The 25,996-nt window shown below is 46.4% G+C and overlaps 1 protein-coding gene and 1 long non-coding RNA gene across 2 annotated transcripts; one reads left to right on the forward strand and one right to left on the reverse strand.

The window, feature by feature from the left end:
* Positions 1 to 10,201: 10,201 nt before the first annotated feature.
* Positions 10,202 to 15,996, reverse strand: LOC137916545 (methionyl-tRNA formyltransferase, mitochondrial-like). Its single transcript, XM_068759532.1, has 9 exons — positions 15,518 to 15,996; positions 14,549 to 14,746; positions 14,294 to 14,416; positions 14,123 to 14,225; positions 13,957 to 14,032; positions 13,794 to 13,885; positions 13,642 to 13,720; positions 12,086 to 12,159; positions 10,202 to 10,721 (listed from the first exon to the last, which is right to left on the reverse strand). The coding sequence occupies exons 1-9, from the start codon at positions 15,994 to 15,996 to the stop codon at positions 10,608 to 10,610; spliced, it is 1,338 nt and encodes a 445-aa protein (XP_068615633.1). The 3' UTR covers positions 10,202 to 10,607.
* Positions 15,997 to 16,781: 785 nt separating this feature from the next.
* Positions 16,782 to 25,586, forward strand: LOC137916544 (uncharacterized). Its single transcript, XR_011106515.1, has 3 exons — positions 16,782 to 16,801; positions 19,711 to 19,836; positions 25,450 to 25,586. It is a non-coding gene; the product is annotated as an uncharacterized lncRNA (long non-coding RNA).
* The last annotated feature ends 410 nt before the right edge of the window (positions 25,587 to 25,996 follow it).

Here is a 25,996-nt window from a genome sequence, read left to right on the forward strand (position 1 = left end):
GTGACGCTCTGCTTTACAAACTTCAATGTATGCTACTTTGAATTAACAATCGTGTCTGCATGAGCAGACCCTAAATATTAGGGGTGTAACGGGTCACGTGATGCATTGAACCCTTTCGGTTCGGTTCGGTTTTATGCATTATTTTCTTAAGTTTATTACTGGTGCGATCTTAGCGATCCGTGCGGAACTAGAGTCCTGGGCGAGTTTCCACACGGACGCCGCTGAGTGTCGGACACCATTGACTGAGAGGGAGGGGCGTTGGTAGCTTGGAGGCGTGGCTAATGGCATCCTGGCAAGCGAGGAGCCTGAGCTGGAAGCCCCGCCCATCTCATTACGCCCCCCTGTTTGGGAAGACTTTGGCTTCCCTGTTAAAGTTACCGATGGATTAAGGCAAGTGGAGAAATGTGGACGGGTTGATCTTTCTAGACAAAACTTTAAGATTGAATAGTTACATTTGTCATATTCAGGCTGTTGCTGCTAATTGTTTGACAATTTTATTACGATTTTTAAATTGTTACAATGCAATAGTTTAAAAACTCAGTCTAATTTATTTGAAATATTACCCAAATTGGCTGTTTCTATTTATCTATACAAATCCTATTGTTTTCATTTCTTTAAATAAAAGCATTTGAGGTTATTTTTCTCTGCCTTTTTTGTACCTCAAGAGACCGGACCAAAATGACATTTTAGTGTTCTGTTACACCCCTACTAAATATACACAAATTGTGGGACCTATTTCTGCTCTCGGGTCTGTTGTCCAGGGTAGTTCGCAGTCTTTGTCTTCATTCATTTAGCCTTCAGTTTTGTCTCAATCTTCTCCTTTGTCTTTGGCAGAGTATTCATTGTCTTTGTCTTATTCTGCCTTGTTCTTTTTCAGCCGCTTCACAACCCTTGTCTTTTGTCACTTTTTTGTTCTTCATCTTTATCTCTTCCGTCTTCTTTTGTTGTCGTGCTTGTCTTCGTCATTGCCTTTGATACCTTTGATTTTTGCTCATCCTCTACTTTGTCTTTTTATTTTCATGGTCATTGTTTTTATTTTTTTCACATCTGTAATTATTTTTTTCTACGGCTTTCTGCAGTCATTTACGCAGTGCAGAAGCATTCCCTAAGGAGGTAGCTACCTCACTGGTCGTCCAGTGATCAGAAAGTTGGTGGTTTTCATACCCCCTTAGTTGTATCAATTTTTTTAAAGATCACTCTAAAGCTTTGTGTTGGAGACAATGTGGTGAAATAGGAGACCACACTCATCTTCTATGGGACTGTCCAGTAATATTAGGATACTGGGAAATGTTAAAAAAGAGACGGAGATAATTGAAAAAAAGCAAGCCCCTTCAAACATGTTGCTTTATTTATTAGGAGTTATTTTAGGGGATCATTTGAATTGTGATCAAAGATATATTTTGAAGATTGTAATACTGATTGCCATGAAATCAGTCACTGCCAACTGGAAGAAGGTGAATCCACCAACAATCATAGAATGGAGAAACAGACTAAAGCAAGTTTACATAATGGAAAAAATGACGGCATCACTGCAAATGAAAATGGACCAGTTTAATCAGAGATGGGTTATAGTTAAAGAATACCTCAATCTGTAAATGTCATTCTAATTATACATATGTATAAGTTTTGCATTTGTTTTTGTCTTTCCTTGTTTATTTTGTCTTCTATTTCATTTATTAGATTTTTTTTTTCTTATTTTCTTATGCATGTGTATTGTTTTTGTTTGTCGTTTTTGTTCTTTGCTTATTAATGTCTACTTACACACTTGTCTCAGATGATGTTTTGTTCCGTTAAAAAATAAAAAGTTCCAAAAAAAATAATAGTCGGTGGTTCAAATCCCAGCTGTGTTTCCATTGACTGACTGTCCGCACGTCGAAGTGTCCTTGGGCAAGACGCTGACCCCCAAACTGCTCCCGGTGGGTCTGGCAGCACCTCGCATGGCAGCAGTCGCCCACTGGAGGGTGAATGTTTGTGTGAATGGGTGAATGTGAGGGTGAATGTAAAGCTTTGAGCACCGCTAAGGTGCAACACTTACTTGTATTTGTCTTTTTTAATTTCCTTATTTTTGTGTTTGTCTTTGTATTGTTCTTAATCACCTTATTTCTTCTTCATTGTCATCTGTAGTAAAGTCTTATAGTTTTTTGTCTATTATATGTAGGATATCATTATAAATGGGCAGTATAGTGCCCCAGTAGTAAAATAAGTTTGTAGGACAGTTTGTCCTCGGCAGATCTACACACTTTGCGGAGTGCTATTCTAAGTCCATTAGCAAGTATCGGTGGATTTTCTATGCATTTGATGTGTTTTACAGGTACAATGCGTCAGACCAACGTACAGTCGGTATTAAAATAAGTGAAGGTCTGGATTTCTTACATTTCTGCACAAATGGGTCATAAAATGAGGTCAGATCTTCATCTAAAGCACAAGATGGTCTCATATCTTGTTGAGCATAAAACTCCAGAACTCCTCTAACTCACCTCCTACCTGTGGAGCGTAAGAACTTCTCCTTCTCCTCTAACTCACCTCCTACCTGTGGAGCGTAAGAACTTCTCCTTCTCCTCTAACTCACCTCCTACCTGTGGAGCGTAAGAACTTCTCCTTCTCCTCTAACTCACCTCCTACCTGTGGAGCGTAAGAACTTCTCCTTCTCCTCTAACTCACCTCCTACCTGTGGGGCGTAAGAACTTCTCCTTCTCCTCTAACTCACCTCCTACCTGTGGAGCGTAAGAACTTCTCCTTCTCCTCTAACTCACCTCCTACCTGTGGAGCGTAAGAACTTCTCCTCCTCCTCTAACTCACCTCCTACCTGTGGAGCGTAAGAACTTCTCCTCCTCTAACACAATGGCATGAAATAGTCGATATTTGTAATAAAACTACCACACATGAATGAAACCAATAATGATGAATTGGTTTTATAGAGCGCTTTTCTGGACACTCAGACGCTTCACATTGAGCATTATTCATTCACGCCGTACTTGCTGGTGGTGAAGCTACGATTGTAGCCGCAGCTGCCCTGGGGCAGACTGACAAAAGCGACGCCACCGTCGCCCCAATAGAATAAAATACGTGTTCTGGACTGGCCCAGTCAAAGTCCCGACCTCAACCCGATTAACATGCTCTGGCATGAGGTTATAAAGATCTCTTAATCCGGTGCGATTTGTTTCTCCATATAAAGCCCGTAAATATCTTGTAGTATCAGCAATCTAGTGCCAACGCAGGATAAAGCCCAAATTGAGACATCTCTCTGGATCCATAAATGTTACATATTTGTTTTCTTCTATTTGGGGAGAACATTTTGTTGCTGCCTTTCCCTACTATCTTTGCTGATGTGTGTCCCCAGATATTTAGGCGTGAGCGCCTATCCTAGGCGTTAGGGGCTAATTTACTTTCTTTTTTGACTGCAAAATCATCACATTTGTGAAGACACAAAATTTCACATTGAGGTGTTTAACTGTATCCAGATGCGTCGGAACGTTTTTTAAAGTGGTTTTTAGCATTTTCAACCTGATGTTTGAGAGAAAAAGGGCGGTATCATCAGCCTATTGAGTGATTTTAGTTTCTTTATCAAAGTACTGTTACCATTGGTTGAACGTTTTTTGATGTGAATAGATGGGAGTTCAACCATTAACAGGAACAGAAAGGGACCCATGGGACATGTTTGGGAACGGTCCGAGGTGTGCCCCGCCTCTCGCCCGTAGCAAGCTGGGATAGGCTGCAGCAAAGCGGCTGGATGAGTCGACTCCACTCGATCGTCTCATCTCCACGAAAATGGATGGAAAATGGGAAATGCTAAAAACGTCTTCCGGAAAGAATTATGTTCGAGAAACGAGGTTCCACTGTGTTTCAAAATAGGAACACATTTTCATAATCTGAATATTTTTGAGATACACAGTCATTACTACAATGAAGTTTTGTTATGACTTTCAGGATTTTCCTGGTCGAATTACAGTATCTGTATGTAGCAGGGGACACCACAGGGTGTCGCCCTCTCCCGGGGCACTTCTTAAAAAGGGAGCGGCTGTTGGCCAAGATGATGCCAATTTCCTGTCGGGTGACCGGATTGTTTGCTGGGCCCACATGCATGGTCGAGAAGCATCTGATGAGCTAAGCCGGTGAATATTTTAATATGTTGATTTTATATATTATGGTTTAGGTTCTAAATGTGTTTTACTTGATGGGGTCTGTTATTGAAGACCGGAGTGATTAGAGATCGGATTCGTAAGGAATGAATGACTGGGCGTGGGAGAACGACGCCTCAGGTATGCGGCCTTTTAAAGTTTTAGACATATCTTATTAAATGTGTTTCAACAAATAATAATTAGGCCCGAGCGCCTATCCTAGGCGTAAGGGGCGGGGCTATTGCTTTTGCAACGCAGAAGACGACAAGTTGACGAGCATAGCTCGTCAACCCTCGGCATCCAACGTTGCCATAAGGACGACCAACGCACTCACGCACACACACACTGACACTCAACAACACACATACAGACACACACAAAGAATTTTTGCAAAAACAATATAACTTTTTTTCTGAGTATGCGATTTCTACACAAAATACATTTTCGGAATGGTCTCGACGAGGGCTACGCGTCTGTGGGGGCTTTGGCTTTGACCTGAAGTTACGGAGATGTTGTTTGTCACAGCCTCAAACCTTCGGCGTTTGAATTTAAAGGGTTAATTAGCAACGACGAGACGCCTTACTGGTTGTATCGGCCGGGACGTCCCAGCCCCCGATGCAGCGGGGCTTTTGGTGGAAGAAGGCACAGCGTGGCTTCTGGCAGCCGTCCGGCTGCTTCTCCCAGTAACACAGAATCTCCTTTCTCCTTTTCTGTTTGGAGGAGAGACAGCCGCGCTCACGACTTTGACGCGCCGCCTTGCTAGCGCCTTCTACGGCGGCTTTGACGGCACGTCCAGAGGCGAGTGGAGCTCCCGGCTCGGGGGTTGCCAGAGAGACTGTTTCTGCCCTTGGGCAATGTGGTTCCAGCATTCCTCTAGAACAGGCGTTTCCTTCCTGCTTACCGTGATCGCCATGTGACGGAACCTGCAGGTGGTGCTGAAGCAGCGTCGCTCCTCCCACAGGCTGCAGACGGCCTCGCAGTGTCGGAACGGGCAAACGGGACACTGTGGGACTCTCCCCCGACCGCCCGACGCTTCAGCTGGTCGAGCTGCACACAAATGTGGCTGTGAGTTTGAACCCCACTTACTTTGGTGCAGGTAGAATAGTAAAAGAAGTAGCAGTTGTCTCCTCGGTTGCTCATGGTGACGGTGAAGCTGTGACCTTTGACCGGCAGGTGGCTCTCTTCGGGGCTAACAGGACTCGCCCTGAGGTCAGAGACGCAGCCACACGTTAGACAGAACCCCGATACGACGTCCCTCAGTCGTCTTTTAAAACATCAACACGGGTTCGGGGCAGCTTTGACGCTGCTTGCGTGGCAGAGGATTTCTCAAAATGCTCCACGGGACACGCGAGGCAGGCGAGGGTCAGCGCCGGCGAAGGATTGGTTTAGGAGCCGAGCTCACCTGAGGTGGTTGAGAAGACGTCGTCCTCAAGCGGACTGCCGGGTGGGTGGTCTCCGGATCTCTTTGGTCCTGAAGGAACACTTGATCCGTGAGATCAGAGGTAAAGCGCTGCTGGGAGCGTCCTTTGAAGACTTCTGTTTTTATTATTGTTTATTAATGGCTGTAATCAATGAAATAAATAGAACATTATCAGCCAGACTAGAAAAAACGATCAAAAGAACAAAATATGGCAAAAATAGCAGAAAAGGGGGAAAGTAGGTCATAAATATCTTCGCTTCTTCTCGGGCTCGGAGGCAAACGGCACACGTTGCTTTGGAGTGAAGCCGACATCGGAGCTTCTACAGATTCTCAGCCGTCGAAGAGAAAAGGAAAAAATCTTCTCCCGTTGTGTTTCCAAGGGATCCACATCCAGAGAATCCCACCAGGGGCCAAGCGAACGGGTCCACACCTAAGAAACGACCAAAGAACACACTCCGGGTGGCACTGAAAGGGTTACAAACACTGGACAGAGCAATGAGGCCCATCGACTGAAGACGCAAGAGGAGGTCAGACATGAAGGCACCAACAAACGCTGCCGATCAGCATCCAGAACTCCGACCTCCATCCGGCGCCGTTAACCGACATCGCCCCCACATCGAGCTCTCACCGGGGGCCAGTCGGGGAGAACGTCGGTCGTTCTGCCCGAGAGGGCCGGAGAGAATGGACCACGCAGCACGTGGACGGATCCGTGCTGGTTGAAGACCCTCATCAAACAATCTGACCCTCATCAAACAATCTGACCCTCATCAAACACTCTGACCCTCATCAAACACTCTGACCCTCATCAAACAATCTGACCCTCATCAAACAATCTGACCCTCATCAAACAATCTGACCCTCATCAAACACTCTGACCCTCATCAAACAATCTGACCCTCATCAAGCAATCTGACCCTCATCAAACAATCTGACCCTCATCAAACAATCTGACCCTCATCAAACAATCTGACCCTCATCAAGCAATCTGACTCTCATCAAACAATCTGACCCTCATCAAACAATCTGACCCTCATCAAGCAATCTGACCCTCATCAAACACTCTGACCCTCATCAAACACTCTGACCCTCATCAAACAATCTGACCCTCATCAAGCAATCTGACCCTCATCAAACACTCTGACCCTCATCAAACACTCTGACCCTCATCAAACAATCTGACCCTCATCAAACAATCTGACCCTCATCAAACACTCTGACCCTCATCAAACAATCTGACCCTCATCAAACAATCTGACCCTCATCAAACAATCTGACCCTCATCAAACAATCTGACCCTTATCAAGCAATCTGACCCTCATCAAACAATCTGACCCTCATCAAACAATCTGACCCTCATCAAACAATCTGACCCTCATCAAGCAATCTGACCCTCATCAAACAATCTGACCCTCATCAAACAATCTGACCCTCATCAAACACTCTGACCCTCATCAAACAATCTGACCCTCATCAAACAATCTGACCCTCATCAAACAATCTGACCCTTATCAAGCAATCTGACCCTCATCAAACACTCTGACCCTTATCAAGCAATCTGACCCTCATCAAACACTCTGACCCTCATCAAACAATCTGACCCTCATCAAGCAATCTGACCCTCATCAAACAATCTGACCCTCATCAAACAATCTGACCCTCATCAAACAATCTGACACTCATCAAACACTCTGACCCTCATCAAACACTCTGACCCTCATCAAACAATCTGACCCTCATCAAACAATCTGACCCTTATCAAGCAATCTGACCCTCATCAAACAATCTGACCCTCATCAAACAATCTGACCCTCATCAAACACTCTGACCCTCATCAAACAATCTGACCCTCATCAAACACTCTGACCCTCATCAAACAATCTGACCCTCATCAAACAATCTGACCCTCATCAAACAATCTGACCCTTATCAAGCAATCTGACCCTCATCAAACACTCTGACCCTTATCAAGCAATCTGACCCTCATCAAACACTCTGACCCTCATCAAACAATCTGACCCTCATCAAGCAATCTGACCCTCATCAAACACTCTGACCCTCATCAAACAATCTGACCCTCATCAAACAATCTGACCCTCATCAAACAATCTGACCCTCATCAAACAATCTGACCCTCATCAAACAATCTGACACTCATCAAACACTCTGACCCTCATCAAACACTCTGACCCTCATCAAACAATCTGACCCTCATCAAACAATCTGACCCTCATCAAGCAATCTGACCCTCATCAAACAATCTGACCCTCATCAAACAATCTGACCCTCATCAAACAATCTGACACTCATCAAACACTCTGACCCTCATCAAACACTCTGACCCTCATCAAACACTCTGACCCTCATCAAACAATCTGACCCTCATCAAACAATCTGACCCTTATCAAGCAATCTGACCCTCATCAAACACTCTGACCCTCATCAAGCAATCTGACCCTCATCAAACAATCTGACCCTCATCAAACAATCTGACACTCATCAAACACTCTGACCCTCATCAAGCAATCTGACCCTCATCAAACAATCTGACCCTCATCAAACAATCTGACCCTCATCAAACAATCTGACCCTTATCAAGCAATCTGACCCTCATCAAACACTCTGACCCTCATCAAGCAATCTGACCCTCATCAAACAATCTGACCCTCATCAAACAATCTGACACTCATCAAACACTCTGACCCTCATCAAGCAATCTGACCCTCATCAAACAATCTGACCCTCATCAAACACTCTGACCCTCATCAAACAATCTGACCCTCATCAAACACTCTGACCCTCATCAAACACTCTGACCCTCATCAAACAATCTGACCCTCATCAAACAATCTGACCCTCATCAAACAATCTGACCCTCATCAAACACACTCAGATCCTTTTTGTCTGCTTCCAACACGTTAACTTTTGGGTCAGAACGTGTAATTGAGACCTAATGTGTCCCATCCACTGAAAAGGTGCAAATATAACGAGATACATAACGTTGTACTTATACTGTTATAACTAGCGCTAAACATCGGCCAGCATTAGCATTAGCATGCTAACTACCTTCAGTGAAAACGCTTTTGCGTTTTTCCCGCATTTCTACTCGGACCAGAAAACTAGTGGCTGTTCTCAGAATATCAACGCGTAACTGCGCATGCGCTACCGGACAAAACATAAATACACAATTTAGCTATTTCACTGAACGCTACATTTTAGAGACCTACCTTAACCAACAGTTTGAATATATTTATTAGATAGAATGTTAGAGTACAAGTACAGTCACACAGTAGCATGTATTACAGTACAATTACAGTCACACAGTAGCATGTATTACAGTACAAGTACAGTCACACAGTAGAATGTATTACAGTACAATTACAGTCACACAGTAGCATGTATTACAGTACAATTACAGTCACACAGTAGCATGTATTACCGTACAAGCACGGTCAAACAGTAGCATGTATTACAGTACAATTACAGTCACACAGTAGCATGTATTACCGTACAAGCACGGTCAAACAGTAGCATGTATTACAGTACAATTACAGTCACACAGTAGCATGTATTACAGTACAAGCACAGTCACACAGTAGCATGTATTACCGTACAAGCACGGTCAAACAGTAGCATGTATTACAGTACAATTACAGTCACACAGTAGCATGTATTACAGTACAATTACAGTCACAATTACAGTCACACAGGGTGTCGCCCTCTCAGTCACTGTTATTAGGCATACTATGCTGACGCATCAGCCCGCCCCGCCCAGCTCTGCTTCTGATTGGCGTACCATAATATCAACCAATCAGCAGCTCTCTTCACACACACGAGTCAATACAGACAATTTGGAGTAATCAATTCACATAAGATGCGTGTTTTTGGAGGTGGAAGGAATCCGGAGAACCCAGAGAGAACCCACTACGCCACGAGAACCGGAACGTTCTAGGATCAGAAATGATTATGACGATAAGAATAATTAGCTAAAGCTACACACAAGCACAAGCGTTGCTTCTGGTGACCAACTTACTTTTTATTTTATCCACCGTATCGTAGGCTATATTGCTGAAAGAAAATCCTGCTAATTTACGGAAATCTGCTGGATGGATCTTGATGAAATAAATCTGAAAATGGGACTTTGTCGAACTTAGATTCCATTACATTTGCATACGGATACACCCCAATTATGGATTAAAAAATCAGTTAAAAATACACATCAACTCCAATTCACTTTTACTTTTCATGGTTGGCGCATAAAGATACCAAGAGCTGCGTCGCCGTGGTGTTCTAGTTTATTTTGAAGTACCGGTACATGAAGTAGGGGCGGAGTTTGTCTTATTTTGGCGCGTTTGGGGGCGGGTCATTGTCTGTGATTGACAAATGGTGCTCCTATTGCTTGCCTGCCACGGTTCTCGCTAAAACGGAGTCCAAGTTCGTGTTCAGTCACGTACATGCTAACTGCTGAGTGAAATGCGACAGACAGATCTTACATCAATAATTGTATGGCAGACACGTTTTGAATTAGACACTTCTATACACTAGTTGATCAAATTTAAAAACTCTAAATGTGTTTCATAAAAGTAATTTCAGGAGACGCAACCAATGAAGATGGGGTGGCACGGTGGCGGGGTGGTTAGCGCCGTCGCCTCACAGCAAGAAGGTACGTTCTCCCCGGGTTGGAGATTCTCTCCGGGTTCTCCCGTTTTACATTTTGGCCAATTGGCTGCCCCAAATTGTCCATAGCACGCGAGTGGCTGTTCATCTTTGTGAGGCCCCGCGATGTGCTGGCGATGCATCCGGGGTGTACTCCGGCTCTCACCCATAGCAAGATGGGATCGGCTCCATCAGCTCCCGTGACCCGCAAAGCGGAAAGAAACGAACGAATAAAAATAATTCAGGATTATTTCTGGTTTTGATCAGTCTCCAACATCTTCATTTATTACAAGTATACAGTGTAATTACAGTAATATAGTAAATGCAAATGTCTTAAAACAGACAAGATGAACAAATCATAAAGGTGACCCCATGTCACGGTTTTTACGGCATGGAGGCATCGCTGCTGCGGTTCCTCACTTTCTGCTGACGAAGTGTCCTCCGGACGACTTGTGCAGGTAGCCGTTATAGAAATCTGCTGCCGTCAGCCTTTTCTTCAGGCACACTGCTTGGAACGACACCCAGCCATCCTGGAACAGGAAGCAGCGTTCAACAATCGAACCGCTTATCCGGGCTCCTATTTTACCAAACGCATCAAGGCAGAGCGTTCACCCCCGTTTCCCTCCCAAACAGGTTCCGCTAGGGCAACTCTGATATCCCGAATAGCCTAAACTAAGTTTAAGATACTGCAGCCGCTTTGGTCGGTGTGAAGCTGCCCTTCAATTGATTTATTGATTTATTGATTTAAAAAGGATCCCCATTAGTTGTTACCGTGGTATCAGCTAGTCTTCCTGGGGTCCGGGATTACACGCAACATAACTCAAATCATGAAAGCACTATACTGTACATATACACAATACATATACACACTAGATATCCACACTACATATCCATACAGAACATCATATCAATATACCTGAACAGACTTTACATTCATGTAATCATCGTCAAAACATCCCAAGAGAGCGTCCAGAAAACAGGACAAACATTTAATTGATCATTACAGGAGCATTGATCAGCTGTAAGTAATGCCTTCTTAAATTGTATTTGAATGAGGTTTTGTTGCTGGAGTGACGGATGTGCAGAGGGCAGCGGCTCCACTGAGTGACTGTCTTTGGACGTCACTGCATCTGATGACTCAGGTTTACCAGAATAAATGCTGTTGCTGAAGAATGTAACGGTGTTTATTGCCAGTCTGTCCTCAAATGGTAACCATGGTAATTTACGATGCATGCTGTCTATGCTCGTTCTCGGAGGGCAATGTAAAACTAGCCTTGCTGCTCTGTTTTGGGCTGTTTGTAATTTCTTCAGAATACTTTTTGATGCAGATGACCAGACAGGTGAGCAATAGTCCAGGTGGCTTAAAATTAAACATTTAACAACTTGTCCTAGAATGCGTGCTGGAACAAAAGAAAGGCATTTTCTTGCCGTAGATATACCACATCCCATTCTCCTAACGATTGAGTCGATGTGCTCCACCCATGACAAATGACTATCTACTTTCAGGCCTCGTAATTTGACCTTGTCCACCTGCTGTATAGGTTTACCCTCCAAATGAAGATTCAAAGTTTGCATCGATAACTGTTTATATCTCGATAAAATAATGATGGACTTACTCTTTGAAATATTAAGCACCAGCTTATGTTGTTTTATCCAATCATGAACTAATTCTAACTCTGAAGATAACACCTGGTTGAGTTCTAGGCACTCATTTGCTGCATAATAAATTGTTGAATCGTCAGCATACATGTGCATACTTGCCTTATGCTAAACATATGGCAAATCATTAGTAAAGATGGAATAAAGGAGAGGTCCAATGAATCACTAATTACACCCACGGGGACGGAGTACGGAGGAAGGCTGCAGGGGGGGCCCGAATGAAGGCACGACCAACCTTGCAGCAGACAGCGAGCGTATTGGAGTCCTTCTGATATCTCACCGAGCCGGGAGCTGGTCTCTTTTCTTCATCTGCAAACAACAAACCTGTGATGAGTGTTGCCCCGGGTGACGCCATTAGGGTTACATACAATGGCGTGAAGAAGGGTTTGCCCTCGTTGTGATCCCGCCCACAGAGGCCGGCCAATCATCGGCTTGTCTGTCTGTTAGCAAAATAACTCTAAAGTCTTGAGGATTTTTCAGGGAATGTTACAGATGATTACATTTTGCTGATGATGGAATTTGACGGTCATGCAGGTTGGGGCTCTCTATCGCAGCACTAAATTTCATCTGGATCGGACCCGGTTTGCGGATACTGTCGCAATTTTTAGAAAGATTGGGGTAGACATTGCGTTTGCAGGATTACGGAAAAACTACGAGGTGGATCTTCATGAAAAGAAATCAGAGCAGTTTGTTGTATTCTGTTAATGTAAGGCCATGTACCGTATTTTCACACCCATAGGACGCGCCTAAAAGTCTTAGATTTTTTTCAAAATGTGCCGCGCGTCCATTGGTCCGCGCGGCCTATTTGTTGTTGTAAGGCGGACTCAGTCAGGCGCCTCGCGGAGTGATATGCCGATGCGCTTCACCATAGTAAACTGTTATGGCGTGTTGACGGAAGTGGCTGCCGGTCCCGCAGCAGAACACGGGAATAGAGCAACGGGGAGAGAATCCAGCATTAATGAATCAATGGAGGAAGAGGAGGAAGCAAGAAGAAGACCTGCAGCAACTCGGCTCCTGCGATCGGCGACTCCGTGCGCGGCGATCTCACCGATACGGTCTAAACCGGAGTGAAGCCAGCTAACGCGCTAACTAGCAAGCTAGCTTGTCAGCGTCATCCCCGGTGGATTAACCAAAGAACTCCAACCGTTCAACGTTAAACTGCGAGCTGCGTGGGAGCGCTGGACGACAGAAGGAGAACACAGTTCCACTCAGAGTGGAAGGCAGCGCAGCGCCACAGTTTGACTGGATTGTAGCTGCTTCGGCTAACTGTCTGCTAGCATTGTTGTTTGAGCCTTCGGCACGCACGGCACGGCAAGACTCTGACAGTGAAGAAAGAGGCCGGCATGTTTGACGGAGATCTAGCGCAGCTGTTTAATACAGAAACAGAGGATGAGGACTTTGATGGGTTTGATTAATGACTCTGTTTTGCTCCGGCTCTATTTTTTAAAACGCGCACTAGTATGCTTGTTTGATTGATGACGATTAAAGATGTGAGTACCAAACTCAGTTTTGCTCCTGCTTTATTTTGCGCACCTATCATGCCGGCGCCTTTTGATCCGCGCGCCCTTCGTACGTTTGAAATACCGAAAAATCAGCTGTTAATGAGACTGCGGCGAATCAGCAGGTGCGTCATAAGGTCGTGAAAATACGGTAACTGAAATGTATGAAATCAAATATAAAACAAAGTTGATTGGAGTCGCATGAATGTTATTAAAGCCCATCCCTGTCAGTGATGTCAGCAGAAATCCTGTAGCTTCAACTACAGGAACATTCAGCGTGGAACGAACTTACCTGATAACGACACGTGACCTCTGCCTACGAGCTCCAGCAGCCGTACGGTCGTGCCCATCCATGTGGTCCTCAGAGGAATCTGACAGAGACACGAAGGTAAAGCCGAGTCCCACACAGAACCTCTCGCTGTTTAAACGGGGCGGGGCCAATACTCGGGATCCGATGGAGCGATACAGACGATCAATATGGTCACAGGTCTGCTCCTCCCAGAGCACCCAGCTCATGGACGTGCTGACTTTGGGAGCTGCTGGAGGGGATCGGCGTGTAAGTTGGGAGAACCTTTCGCTCATTTGTCTTTGCAGTAGTTTCACTTACCGAACGTTCCGCCCGTCTGCCTCTGCTCGGTTTTACGCGCCAGTTTCTCCGGTAACGTCCTCAACGTGTCCATCAGCTGGAATCCAGAACGCAAACACCAACGCTAGGACCCATTCTGTCAGAAATCCAATAACCGTCTTCTAACCGGGACGGTCCCACCGCTCACCAGGCCAGCGCCCTTCGTGGCGAGGGCAGCTCCAAGCTCGTCAGCGGTGCATTTCTCAGGTACCAGGTGGAGGTCCTGGTTGAGGATGGGCCCCACGTCAAACCTGGGATGAGCAGGCATGTTTAATGCAGTGGGGGGCAGAAAGCCCCGCTGACTGTCCCACAGGCACACCTGTGAGGACGGATCTGGATGACCGTGACTCCCGTCACGCTGTCGCCGTGCATGATGGTATGGAAGATCGGTGCCGGGCCGCGCCACCGCGGCAGGAGGCTGGGATGAACGTTCAGAACCCCACTGCACAGAAGCACAAAGCAAGTTCAGTCCGGGAAGGGATCCCCGGGGGCTGCTGGGACGTGGGGGGGGCGTCTCGGTTCCAGCCGGGTTCAAAGCAGAACCGCACCGCACCGGTGGACGGGCTGCACTCACTACGGGAACCTGCTGATCAACGTCTCCGGAAGCAAGCAGCCGAAAGACACGACCACGCCGACGTCAAACCGCCCGTCCACGCTGGGGGGGGGCCAGCTGTGGACCGGGAGGTGGTGGTGGTGGGCGAACCTCCTCACTGGGACGTCACTGGGCAACGTCACGACTTCGACAGACTCCACGATCCCTTCCCCGGAACGGCTGGAAACAGAAGGCGGAGGTCAGGCGGAGGTCGTTCACTCCATTTAGAAATGCCAGGATAACGGAATAAAGCAACGCAAAATAACTAAAACACATGTGTGTATACACACGCACACACACGCACACACACACACACACACACACACACACACTGCAGGGACACTGCACCCCTCCCAGACCCCTGCCTGGACCATCACACGTTGCTAGCCTTCATCGCCGGTTCAATAACCCGATCAGAGAACCCGTCGGTGAACCTCAGAGTCGTTTTGTGTCCTTCCTTGATGTCATTAGACGAGGGCCGATAATCCATTCAGCTGGCCAGCAGTGGACAGTATAATCTCCAGAATAATAATAATCCAGAATCATCCCAGTGATGCTATTCCTTGTCATGTTCATGGCAAACAAACAGGGATGATAGATAATGTAATACAATATTCATGCATCCTCCCGACCGCGTGGCCCGTTACCGGGCCCGTTACCGGCTCGTGCTGGAGCCTGTCCCAGCAGCAAACGGCAGAGGCGGGGCACACCCTGGACAAGTCGCCAGTTCATCACAGGGCCACACACAGAGACGATCATTCACACAAGCGAGTGAAACCAACTCAACTAATTTGGATTTTTGGTGGGAAATGGGACTCGAACATGTGACCAGCAGGAGGGTCAGAGGTTCCAATCCCATTAATATACTAAATGTATTGTGTACATTACCGGGAAGTACACAAAGTACTCCTCCCGCATTCGAACACATGACGCGCCGTTAAGTGTTCGTACCTGCTGGATCTGAGGCGCTTCAGAGATTCCACAGCGAACTGATCCGAACCGAAGAACAGGAGCCTCCACGGGGGCCCCGAAGAGGAGCCTCCCCGGGGGCTCCACGGGGGCCCCGAAGAGGAGCCTCCCCGGGGGCTCCACGGAGGCCCGGAAGAAGAGGCTCCCCCCCGGGGGCTCCACGGGGGCCCCGAAGAGGAGCCTTCCCGGGGGCTCCACGGGGGCCCCGAAGAGGCTGCCCCCCGGGGGCTCCACGGAGGCCCGGAAGAAGAGGCTCCCCCCCGGGGGCTCCACGGAGGCCCGGAAGAAGAGGCTCCCCCCCGGGGGCTCCACGGAGGCCCGGAAGAAGAGGCTCCCCCCCGGGGGCTCCACGCCTTCGCCTCGGTCCGACTCCTCCACGCGCGGCGCTGGAGGCGCTCGAGGATCCGCACGGAGGCTGCCGCTCCCGCTCCCGCTCCCGCCGCCTTCCCGTTCGCCCACATGCCCACCGGGACTCAACGCGTCGGGGCAAACGGGTTCATTACACAGCCCGACCGGGCGCCGCCATGTTTTCCCCTACAGCGCCGTGACCGTCCTCCTCCTCTTCGTTGGTGGTTATTGTGATTACATCTCTTTACTGCCACCTACTGGACGCTGACGTAATCGTAGACTTCACGTGGGGGGGTCATGTGACCGACCCCCCCCCCCCCATCAAATTCGGTCTTTTTCATGGAAATGGATGTTCATTCATTTTAAGTTCTTTAACATCCAACATCAAATATTTTATTTACATCTCATCTCGTGAACTAATATCTACTCACAACAAAGTTCAAGATTAGCCATTCAAACGGCTTTTATTAGCAACAGGAAATGACTGTTTGATCATGAAGTCATTGAATTAATAGTTGTGACGTCAGTGATAGCACGCGTGAATAAACTGTCAATAGTATAAACGCGTGCACGTGTGCTGATGTGTTTGTGGCGCACAGTTTGCTGTCGCTCACGTCACATGCATGCGCTGCCTTTATTTGGACCATACCACTTTACACTCGGGCCGGGGGGACTGCGCGACACGTCACCGGCTGCACAGAGCTCTGCGTAACAGAAAGGCTTAGTACGTGAAGGGTTCGCTCTTAAACTGTTGTCTTTTATTGGCTGCCATTTTAATTTATTGCGAAGAAATCCTTGCATGCCCGGGTAGCTCGTCCCAGCTCCCCCCCCCCCCCCCAGCCGCCGGGTGGTGACGGCGCAGCCATTTTACAGCGACCGCTAGCAAAACCTTAAAAGCGACAAATCACAACTTGACCAGTTAAGTTGTTTACAGAACTACAGCATCGGTAGCATCGTTAGCATCGTTAGCATCGCGCCGACGCGCACCCCAAAAGGCCGTTTGTTTTCGGCACGGGTCTCGTCGACGTCCGGGTGAGTAGCTCCGCGTGGGTTCGAGCTAGCTAGCGTTAGCAGCGCGCGAGGCTACCAGCTAGCTTCGTGTTTAGCTCCGGTGTTTAGTTCGCTTCGCAGCTGGTTGTCTGGGCCTGATCCGGAACACTTTAATCCGGTTCACGGGATTATCTCGTGCACGGCAGCTATTTTAGTCTGCATAAGCATGCTACGGCTATCGTGACTAGCAGGGATGGGGTTTATGAAGGGTGTATCTTTATCGCTATTACGCAAAAAGCGCGCACGTGACGCCGACCGAACACGGAAGTCACTGTTACCTGTCCCGCACCTGTCGCCTCGGCGCTCGGCCCGGGCTGCAGTGATCCGGCTGGTTCTCCATTTGAGGCGACTTTTGACTCTATTTACTTGGAGTTTCTCCGAGTGTGTAAAAACGATCTGATAGTTTATATTTGATTATATTCCTGTATAAACGGTACACGGAGTGTTTTTGTTTGTTGGTTGCAGTGATCGTCATGCTTTAAGCTGTGACTTTGGAGGACTTGTTTGAGCTACTATGAGCTTTGAGATGGATCGATACTTTATTGATCCCAAACGAAACTCTATAACCCATTTCTCTTTCATACACAAACATACATTCAGCTGTCAAAGGCATATGATGAGGGATTGGGTGCTCGGAATACATTCCAACTTCATGTTTAATCTAACTTTATTGAACTTTTTTGATCCCCAGTGGAGGCATTCTTACACGTGATACGCACACGCACACACACACACACACACAAACAACAGGCCCGTAGACATCAAACGGTGGAGAGATTGTCGAGCAATGGGCAGCCATGTAGCGGTGCCCTTAGCAGCAGCTTGCGGGGTATGGTGCCCTGCTCAAAGGCACCTCGACAGTGCTCAGGCAGTGAACTGACACCTCTCCAGGTACCAGTTCACACTCCATGCCGGACGTGACACGGCTGCCCTCCGGTCCTGAGCTTTTCTTTGAGCCAGGCTTTCATGTATATTAATGGTTGGTCGTTTGTGCACTCGGGGTGGGACTTTAACCCGCGTTATGGCGACGGAGTTGCGTCTTTGTTGCTGTTCCGGTGGCCGGACAGATGCTAGCTCAGCTGTTCTACATGCGTTTCACTTTGTTACTCGGGGCTGCACCTCCCAGAATAGTTTAGTAACTGGGTGTTCCACCGAAAAGACCGACAACTCGAATAGAATTTTACTTGGTTACAAATCAGTTCCTAATATATGTAGGAAAATAAAGCATTGCACTTAATAAACAACCAACTGGTGTCCTTCTGGGGAAATCTGCTTGTTTTTGCGTTACGTTATGCGTCTCTGTTTGGGAGGCAGATCTGTTGGTTGTTAACACACCATGGACGGGAACTCCAAATGAGAGTCCGTGCATATTTTCACACCATTCTGTGAAAAGAAACACATTTACTGGAATGCAATTAAAAATAAATACAATTACTTTGCATTTTCTCTTAGGTATCAACGTAAGGCACAGATAAAAGGAACAAATGAACACTGCTTGTGTCTCCTCTAGGGGTATTGTTATGAGGCAGGGGGACCCCGTGTTCCATTTCTTCTCCAGATGTCGCCCCCATGTCAGCCTCTGCTGTAACGCTCGTCCACCTGTCTGCTGTCGGTGTCTCACAGACCTCGCTTCATATTTTCTTTGATAACTTTATTTTTTTAATCTGTTTTGTGAAGAGGGTTCTTGGTGGAAGCTTGTAATCGAGGTGAAATTGGAACTCGTTGCTTTGAAGTTGCCGTCCTCGACGGGGCTTTGCTGGCACAAGTCTGACTCAATCATGTTTAAAATAGTCTTAGTCAGCTCAGCTGCTTGCTCAAGGGTACATGGTGGGGCTTTGTACACAAAATTGAGACTAATGATTCACTGAAAAAGCAGGAAGACAATCTCGTAGTGTTACAGTAGCTTCATGGTTATGCAGCTCCGCGCCGCACTGGGAACACGTCTGGGGTGTACCACGCCTCGCCTGTAGTCGGGCGCGTTGGGCTCTAACGCGCCTGCAGCACTGAAGACGTGCTACAGTAGGACGATCCTGCAACGAGCCCACATTAGGACGTCCTGCTTCAGCTCCAGTCTGAGGTGCTCCTCGTCTGTCATGCGTCTTCCCTTTTGTCGTCGCCCACATCTGCTTCCTGTGTTTGGTGGGCAGCACGCACGCCTTGTGCCACACTGAAAATAATCCGTGTGAAACACCGTAAATTGTACTTTACGATTTACTGGATGATTACCCGGAGATGAGGAATTAATGATTATTTTTGGAGTCAAGGTATCGAATCGTTTCAACCCATTTACTCTCCATGGTCTATAATGGATGTAACTACAGTCCAGAGTAGTATGTGTAATTAATATTTCCTGTATAGAGCAGTACACAGTTTGTAAAAGTAGCCAAATTACCCCCCCCCCCCCCCACACACACACACAATCTTCTCTAACAGTATAAAATAAAATAATCTACATTAGATATCCTCCCATTGATTGGTGCACCGGGAATAGTGTTCTACGCTACGGAGGAGATGCCCAGCCGCCAACCTCTAGTCAGCACATGAGATGAGAAAAATCTGTTCAAAGGCACAACCAATGTATTCTAACGGTTTAAGGTTCCTCTGTTTTATTAGAATTGTATCCAGCGCTCGTGGAAAGGGCCCCTGTGTGTGTTCTGCTTAGCACGAGTTACTGACTGAAGCTGAGAACCTCAGCCCGTCTTATGTCCAGATGTTTTCTGTTTATTTTCGTTGTGTAATTGTTTTTGTGTTGTGGGTCCTGTTTTTGTGTGCGCTAGAGATAGTAGTGCGAGGCCCTGGATGGATAACCCGGAGCCCGACACGGTGTATGCGTCTCCAGAGCAACCTGGGCGGCCCACTCTCCCCCTCCATAACTCTGACATTTCAGACTTGGCTCTGGAGAGGTAAGAAGCCTTCATCTTATTATAATCGCCTCTGTAAGGGTGCGTTCACACTGCGCCAAGGGGACTCGGTTCCTTTGGGAGCAAATTCCTGCATTTATAATTCGCTGAAAGGTCTGCGTTCACACTGATTTCTTTGCGAAACGACCTTTCGGAGCAGCGTTGCGTGGCTGAAAGGGCGCTCGTCGATTGGACAAAATAGGAGGGGAAGTCCCGCCCTCTCCCATGTTTTTTCTTTTGACTGCGCCTTTATGGCTGCTGCTCATTCAAGGAGGGAAGCTCATTTAGTTCTGGCCTCCATCATAAATGTTACACAACGCTAGTCGTTTCTAACAAACACAAAGTCGCTGTGGATCCGTAAAGTCTCCGGATCAGTTCAGAACAACGGAATGAGAAACTATCGCTGTTGATCAGCTGATTCTCCGCTCCGCGCTGGACTGTTAAAGCACCGTGGAGCTGCTGAACAAAAGATTAAAGTATTATAACGCATATTTAGTTCATGAAATCTACACACAGCGGTACACATTTCACTACTTGTAGTTTTTCTGGTAACTGAGCTTCCCCTGCAGAGCAGCTTGGAGTACTCGCTGTACTTCCTCTACCGGAGATGTACCGCGTAGCATCACTACGTACAGCTGATCCTGCCTTTGCTCCGCCCAAAGGAACCGAGACCCTCCTTTTCAGGCGGACTTTTTTGGTCCTCTCCAGAGTCCGGATGCACGTTCACACCAGCCCAAACGGAGCGGATTATCCGAGGAAAGGAACTCTGGTCAGTTTAAAAGGGAGCAAACAGCGGCAGTGGGAACGCACCCTTAGGGTGTGAAAGCGTATCCGGACTCTGGCGAGGATCAAAAAAGTCCGCCTGAAAACGTGGGTCTCGGTTCCTTTGCAAGAGAACCCTGCTCCGTTCCGTCAGCAGCGTGAAAGCTCACCGGAGCAAAGGCGGGATCAGCTGTACGTAGCGCCGCTACGCGGTGCACCTCCGGTAGAGGAAGTACAGCGAGCACTCCAAGCTGCTCTGCAGGGGAAGCTCAGTTACCAGAAAAACTACAAGTGGTGAAATGTGTACCGCTGTGTGTAGATTTCATTAACTAAATATGCGTTATAATACTTTAATCTTTTGTTCAGAACCAGCTACGTATCACCGGTAACTGACGCAGCTCCACGGCGCTTTAACACAGTCAAGAATGAGCATCGAAACTGGACGGTCATTGGATAAATGCTGGGCTTTGTCCCGCCCATCAGTGTCTCTGGGGCATGGTGATTGGATGATCTGCCTGAGGCCTTTTTCATTGACAGTGAAATCAGCGAATCGGCGATCTTGAAACGCCCGTAAACATTGCCCAAGTGTTTCATTCCGTAGTACTGAACTGATCCGGAGACTTTACGGATCCCCAGCGACTTTGTCTTTGTTAAAAGCGTTTTTCTTTGATATTTTAAACCGTGTTAACTTTTTATTTTCTGTATTTCTGTATTTCTTTGCTGTTCTTATATTATGTACACTGTGGAAAGCGACTTTGAGTTTCCAGAAAAGCGCTATATAAATAAAATGTATTATTATTATTAACATTTATGATGGAGGCCAGAACAAAATGAGCTTCCCCTCCGTGAATGAGCAGCAGCCGTAACGGCGCACTCAAAACAAACATGGGAGAGGGCGGGACTTCCCCTTCTACTTTGTCCAATCGACGAGCGCCCTTTCAGCCACGCGACGCTGCTCCAAAAGTTCACTCCGCGAAGAAATCAGTGTGAACGCAGACCTTTCAACTAATTATGAATGCAAGAATTTGCTCCCAAAGGAACTGAGTCCTCTTGGTGCAGTGTGAAAGCGGCCTTAAAGTTTGGGAGGCAACAGGAGCTTCTGTTTCTGCCGTCTTTACCGAGATCTGCGAATTAGTGGGAAAACGGATTTGTTGCGTCTTCCAAAGCTATGATGTCTGCGCTCTCCGAGTACCTTTCTAGTATTTGCTTGTATGTTGACTAGTTTTTTTCTAAGCAGGAATAAAGCTGTTATTCTAATATAATATACTATATTTTATAATTTTTCAGAGAATTTCTTCCATTTCTTTCTTCAACTCCTGAAAATAAATATTTCTCTATGGAGTTCCACTCTAGACGTGTGTATAGCGAAGTTCATATAAAGATCCAGATTCTGTATTGATGGGGAGTGATCATATAATTTGACCATGGCAGACCAAAGTGTTTCATTTATTCTCAACATTTTAGTTTGGCTAGCTTGGTTATTTCACAGACGTGTGTTGTATTCAGAGTATACTTCATTCAGTTTGTAAAATATAGAGGGAATTTATTGAATTAGAGAATGTGTGAAACCTATTATTCTGTATGTGGCTGGCAGTGGGGGGGCCCTACTATGTGTTTGTTAGAAGGTTCGCCCAAACACTGAATTCAGCTCAAACGGTGTGGCTTTGTTCTGCTTCAGTTTCCCCATGTCATGGCTTTGGGTGCTTGTCTGGGCCAGCGGGATGGAGGCAAAGCAACACTTGATTTGACTTAAATAACATGAATTCATGCTATAAAATGGTTACGTACCATTTAAACCAGGGCCGTTTGTGGCCCGCAGGACAAGATGAGAGTTTAAGGCTAATGCGGCCTGCGAGTTTTATATGATTTTTTAAAATTTATTTTTATTCAATGAATGAATATCTCAAGAATGTCTTTTGAGTTTTTGATTGTTAAAAATGCTGAAAATAGTAATGTTTATACATTTTCTCTAAGCCACTTTTTTCAGGAAATTGGAAAAGTAAGATCTGCTTGTTATGGCCGAGAGGTTTAGCCGCATTGATCTCTTCTGTGGAATACCTGATGTGGCCCGACCTCGCCCAGACGTCATGACTGTTACGCGCTGTGCCTTGTTTTCATTATTACCTCTGGTAGTGCGACTTTTTTTATCCGAAAAATATGTTATACAAGACAAGATGATGCAATAAAACCAAAACCAAAATGCAGTGCAAACAAAACATGAACAGGCAAGACTGTGGGGAGGTAATACAGGGCAGGGGTGATGCAGTACAGAGTATACATATTGCAGTGGATTAATAGTATTCAGAGAATATTGATATTACAGTGGTGCATTGTCGGGTGCAAAGCCAGTGTCATTGAGCCTGTTGGACAAGAGGGTAAACACCGCCCCCCTCCAGCCGGAACCTGATTGTTAGCTGCTGGGGTGGCTAGTCCAGGGATTAGCTACTGGATGGAGAGTACTATTCACTCTTTCATTCCCTCTGCCCACTGGGCCTGATCACCATCAATCTGACACCCTGTTTATCTGACACTGCAGCCAGATCTGCTGGCATCGGGGAAATCTCTTACAAAGGCTGCGGATCATCAGCACTTTGATTGTGGAACCCCAAATTGCCCTTCCTCTCTCTCTGCCCAGTGATCCCAGCAGCCCTCTGTCTCCATGATCTCCATGCAGTTAGTCCCAGAACCTGAAAAGCCACTCTGAGGGCCTTCCGCTCTGTGTCTGTCATTTGTGCTCCTTTCCCCTCCGAGTCTGTTGCTTAGCCAGATTTTGTTCATCCTATTTGTGTTGCAGTGAGCTTCCTGTGGATTTGTTTATTTCCACACAGTTTTTCTTTGTGTTTTTGTGCGTTGGCTGCCTTGTCATAACTTTCACAGAGGACTTAACAAGCCCTGGAGTTTACCTTCATCCTCTGATCACCTTCGCAAGTTAGTGTCATTATCTTAAAGAAGGAAGAAAAATAAGCAGGTTTTATCACCATGGCTTCTTTTAAACTGGACTTTCTCCCTGAGATGATGGTGGACCATTGCTCTTTGAATCCTACTCCTGTGTAAGTAGTTCCATTATACACAATGTATTTTGGTCTGTCTCCATAGAAAGATGAAGGTGTGTCATCTTCTCTATCATTCAAAGCAACGTGCACTACCCTGGGCTCGACAAGGAGTGGAGGATATGTCCTACTCCGAATGATTTGTTGTGGAAGGTTGTGGCGGATGTCATCTTCAGATCACTCACACTATTTTCACTCAGAATAGTTAACATTTTCCTGAAGCACAACTTGTGGCAAAGCATTGATTTTCTAGATATACAGGTCTTGGATCACAGTTGTGATATTTGATTTGTCAGCAAATGTGTATCTTCAAATTGACTTGTCACGGGTCCAGCTTTCTTTGCTTGGTGGTGAGATGGAGGTGCCAATCCTACATGACTGTCAAATTCCATAGACATCGGTCAATGATCAATCGAGATATTGAACGCATTCTGGAGCTCCATTGCCTGTAACGTTAATGAAAATTTCAGTGATCCAGGATCTCTTCTGGATCATCACCAAAATGTAATCCTCTGTTCCTGGTAGCGTTCCTAAAATGTCTGAAAATGTCAGAGATCCGTCCAGATATTTTAGAGTTATCTTACCAGCAGACGGACAGACAGATGAACACACGCCGGCGAATACATAACTGCTGCTTCGGCAGAGTTAATCAGAACACCGACCATGTTATGATTCTATGGTAAAATGTACACGTTCTTACGATAGATAATATTATTAGTACTGTATTTTCCCGACTATAGACTACGTTCAGACTGCAGGGCTTGGTGCTCAATTCAGATTGTTTTTAGCGTTTCCGATTGTTGGTGATCTCCTGTGGACGCCATGCGACCCCAAAGTGTCCCGCATGCGCGGAAGAGGACACGACGACGTCACACGCAGTGCGTGATGCTCAGTGGAAATAAATATGGATGGTAACTGGTATGTGGAGATTTTAGAACTGTTGTCCAACCGGAGCCAGCACGTTTACAACTTCATATCTTTAAGAACATTAGAGTTGGAGAGCCGGGTTTCTAGCCATGGCGTGTTGTGGGACAGTGATAGCAACGTCTCTACAAAGACACGCGTGGGTGCGGAGTCGCACAATAGTGACGTGTAGGTCGGATAAATGAGACCTGCCCGTTCAGACTAAAGTCTCATGGCAAAAGATGGGATACGTATCTGATTTAGGACCCGGTGGCCTGGATCTGGATCTGGATCGGTGTCGTTCAGACTGGCATGAAAAGATCGGATACAGGTCGCATTGGGGCAAAAAAAGGAAACGGATTTGCTGTCACTAGTTTCATAGTTCTGTAATCGAGTATTGAAACATGTCTGCAGCCCTCTCTTCGTCTGTGACCTCACAGTGGGGGGACTCTCCCTGTCTGCGCTCCGCATGTCCACGCTCTACCTGTGTCTCCTGCAGTTGAAGAACAACAGCCTGGATACTTTTTTTTTTTGGTGGTAATGTTCTGGCGAAAAATGTCAAAAAAAATGTCAGTGTTTAGTCACCATCGGTTACCATGGTAGCATCTGTTCGAGACAGAAAAGAGGGACGCTGTCCTGCAGCATCTGTTTGCTATTTTGACCAAAGACTGTTACAGATAGTGTTTGGGAACTGTGTTAACTTGTGGAAAAACTTATTCTCACCTTTATGCACAGGTGGTCCTTATCAAAGTTTGATATATTTTTCTCCATATTCTTTACTCGGCGAACGTGTGCGGGGGAGTCCTTTACCTTGAATTGCTACTTCACCACCGCTTGCCTTCTGTTTATCCAGTGTACAAATCAAGGTTTGATTCTATATTCCATCTACTTGGCTTTACAGTGGTAAGAAGATGAATGGGTCTTTGGACCACCCTGACCAACCGGACATTGATGCCATTAAGATGTTTGTGGGACAGATTCCACGGTCCTGGTCTGAAGATCAGCTCCGGGAGCTATTTGAACCATATGGAGCCGTCTATGAGATAAACGTTCTCCGAGACCGCAGCCAGAACCCACCACAGAGCAAAGGTCAGCCTGTAGTCACCGCCCAGACACACACACACACACACACACGCACACACACATGGACAGTAGTAATATGCACGCTAACACCAGTGTTTCCCCTAGAAACGTCTTTAGCAGTGGTGCTGTTTTTCCAGCGTGCCTGAGGGTCAAAGACTCTTATATTCATGTGAATGCTGTCAGAAGAATTACCTGTCATTATGGATATAATTATTTAAGCGTCCTTTGTGTCTTACTTTACATCTTTGATATCTATCTGTAGAGATGCTCTAAAACCGATGCACAACATTCTGCTCACACCATTTATTGAAAATTAAGGCTGATCATTTCTGCTACTCCTCTTGTTCATCATGACTTTTCTGTCA

The sequence above is a fragment of the Brachionichthys hirsutus genome, unplaced genomic scaffold (genome assembly GCF_040956055.1).
Source record: "Brachionichthys hirsutus isolate HB-005 unplaced genomic scaffold, CSIRO-AGI_Bhir_v1 contig_1202, whole genome shotgun sequence".
In the NCBI taxonomy this organism is placed as follows: domain Eukaryota; kingdom Metazoa; phylum Chordata; class Actinopteri; order Lophiiformes; family Brachionichthyidae; genus Brachionichthys; species Brachionichthys hirsutus.

Coding starts and splice junctions, on each gene's coding strand:
- LOC137916545 (XM_068759532.1), bottom strand. CDS start 15,996: ATGTGGGCGAACGGGAAGGCGGCGGGAGCGGGAGCGGGAGCGGCAGCC. Junction 13,721..13,793: donor ATCGCTCCATCGGATCCCGA/GTATTGGCCCCG, acceptor TGTCTCTGTCAG/ATTCCTCTGAGGACCACATG. Junction 10,722..12,085: donor CGCTCGCTGTCTGCTGCAAG/GTTGGTCGTGCC, acceptor TTCCTGTTCCAG/GATGGCTGGGTGTCGTTCCA.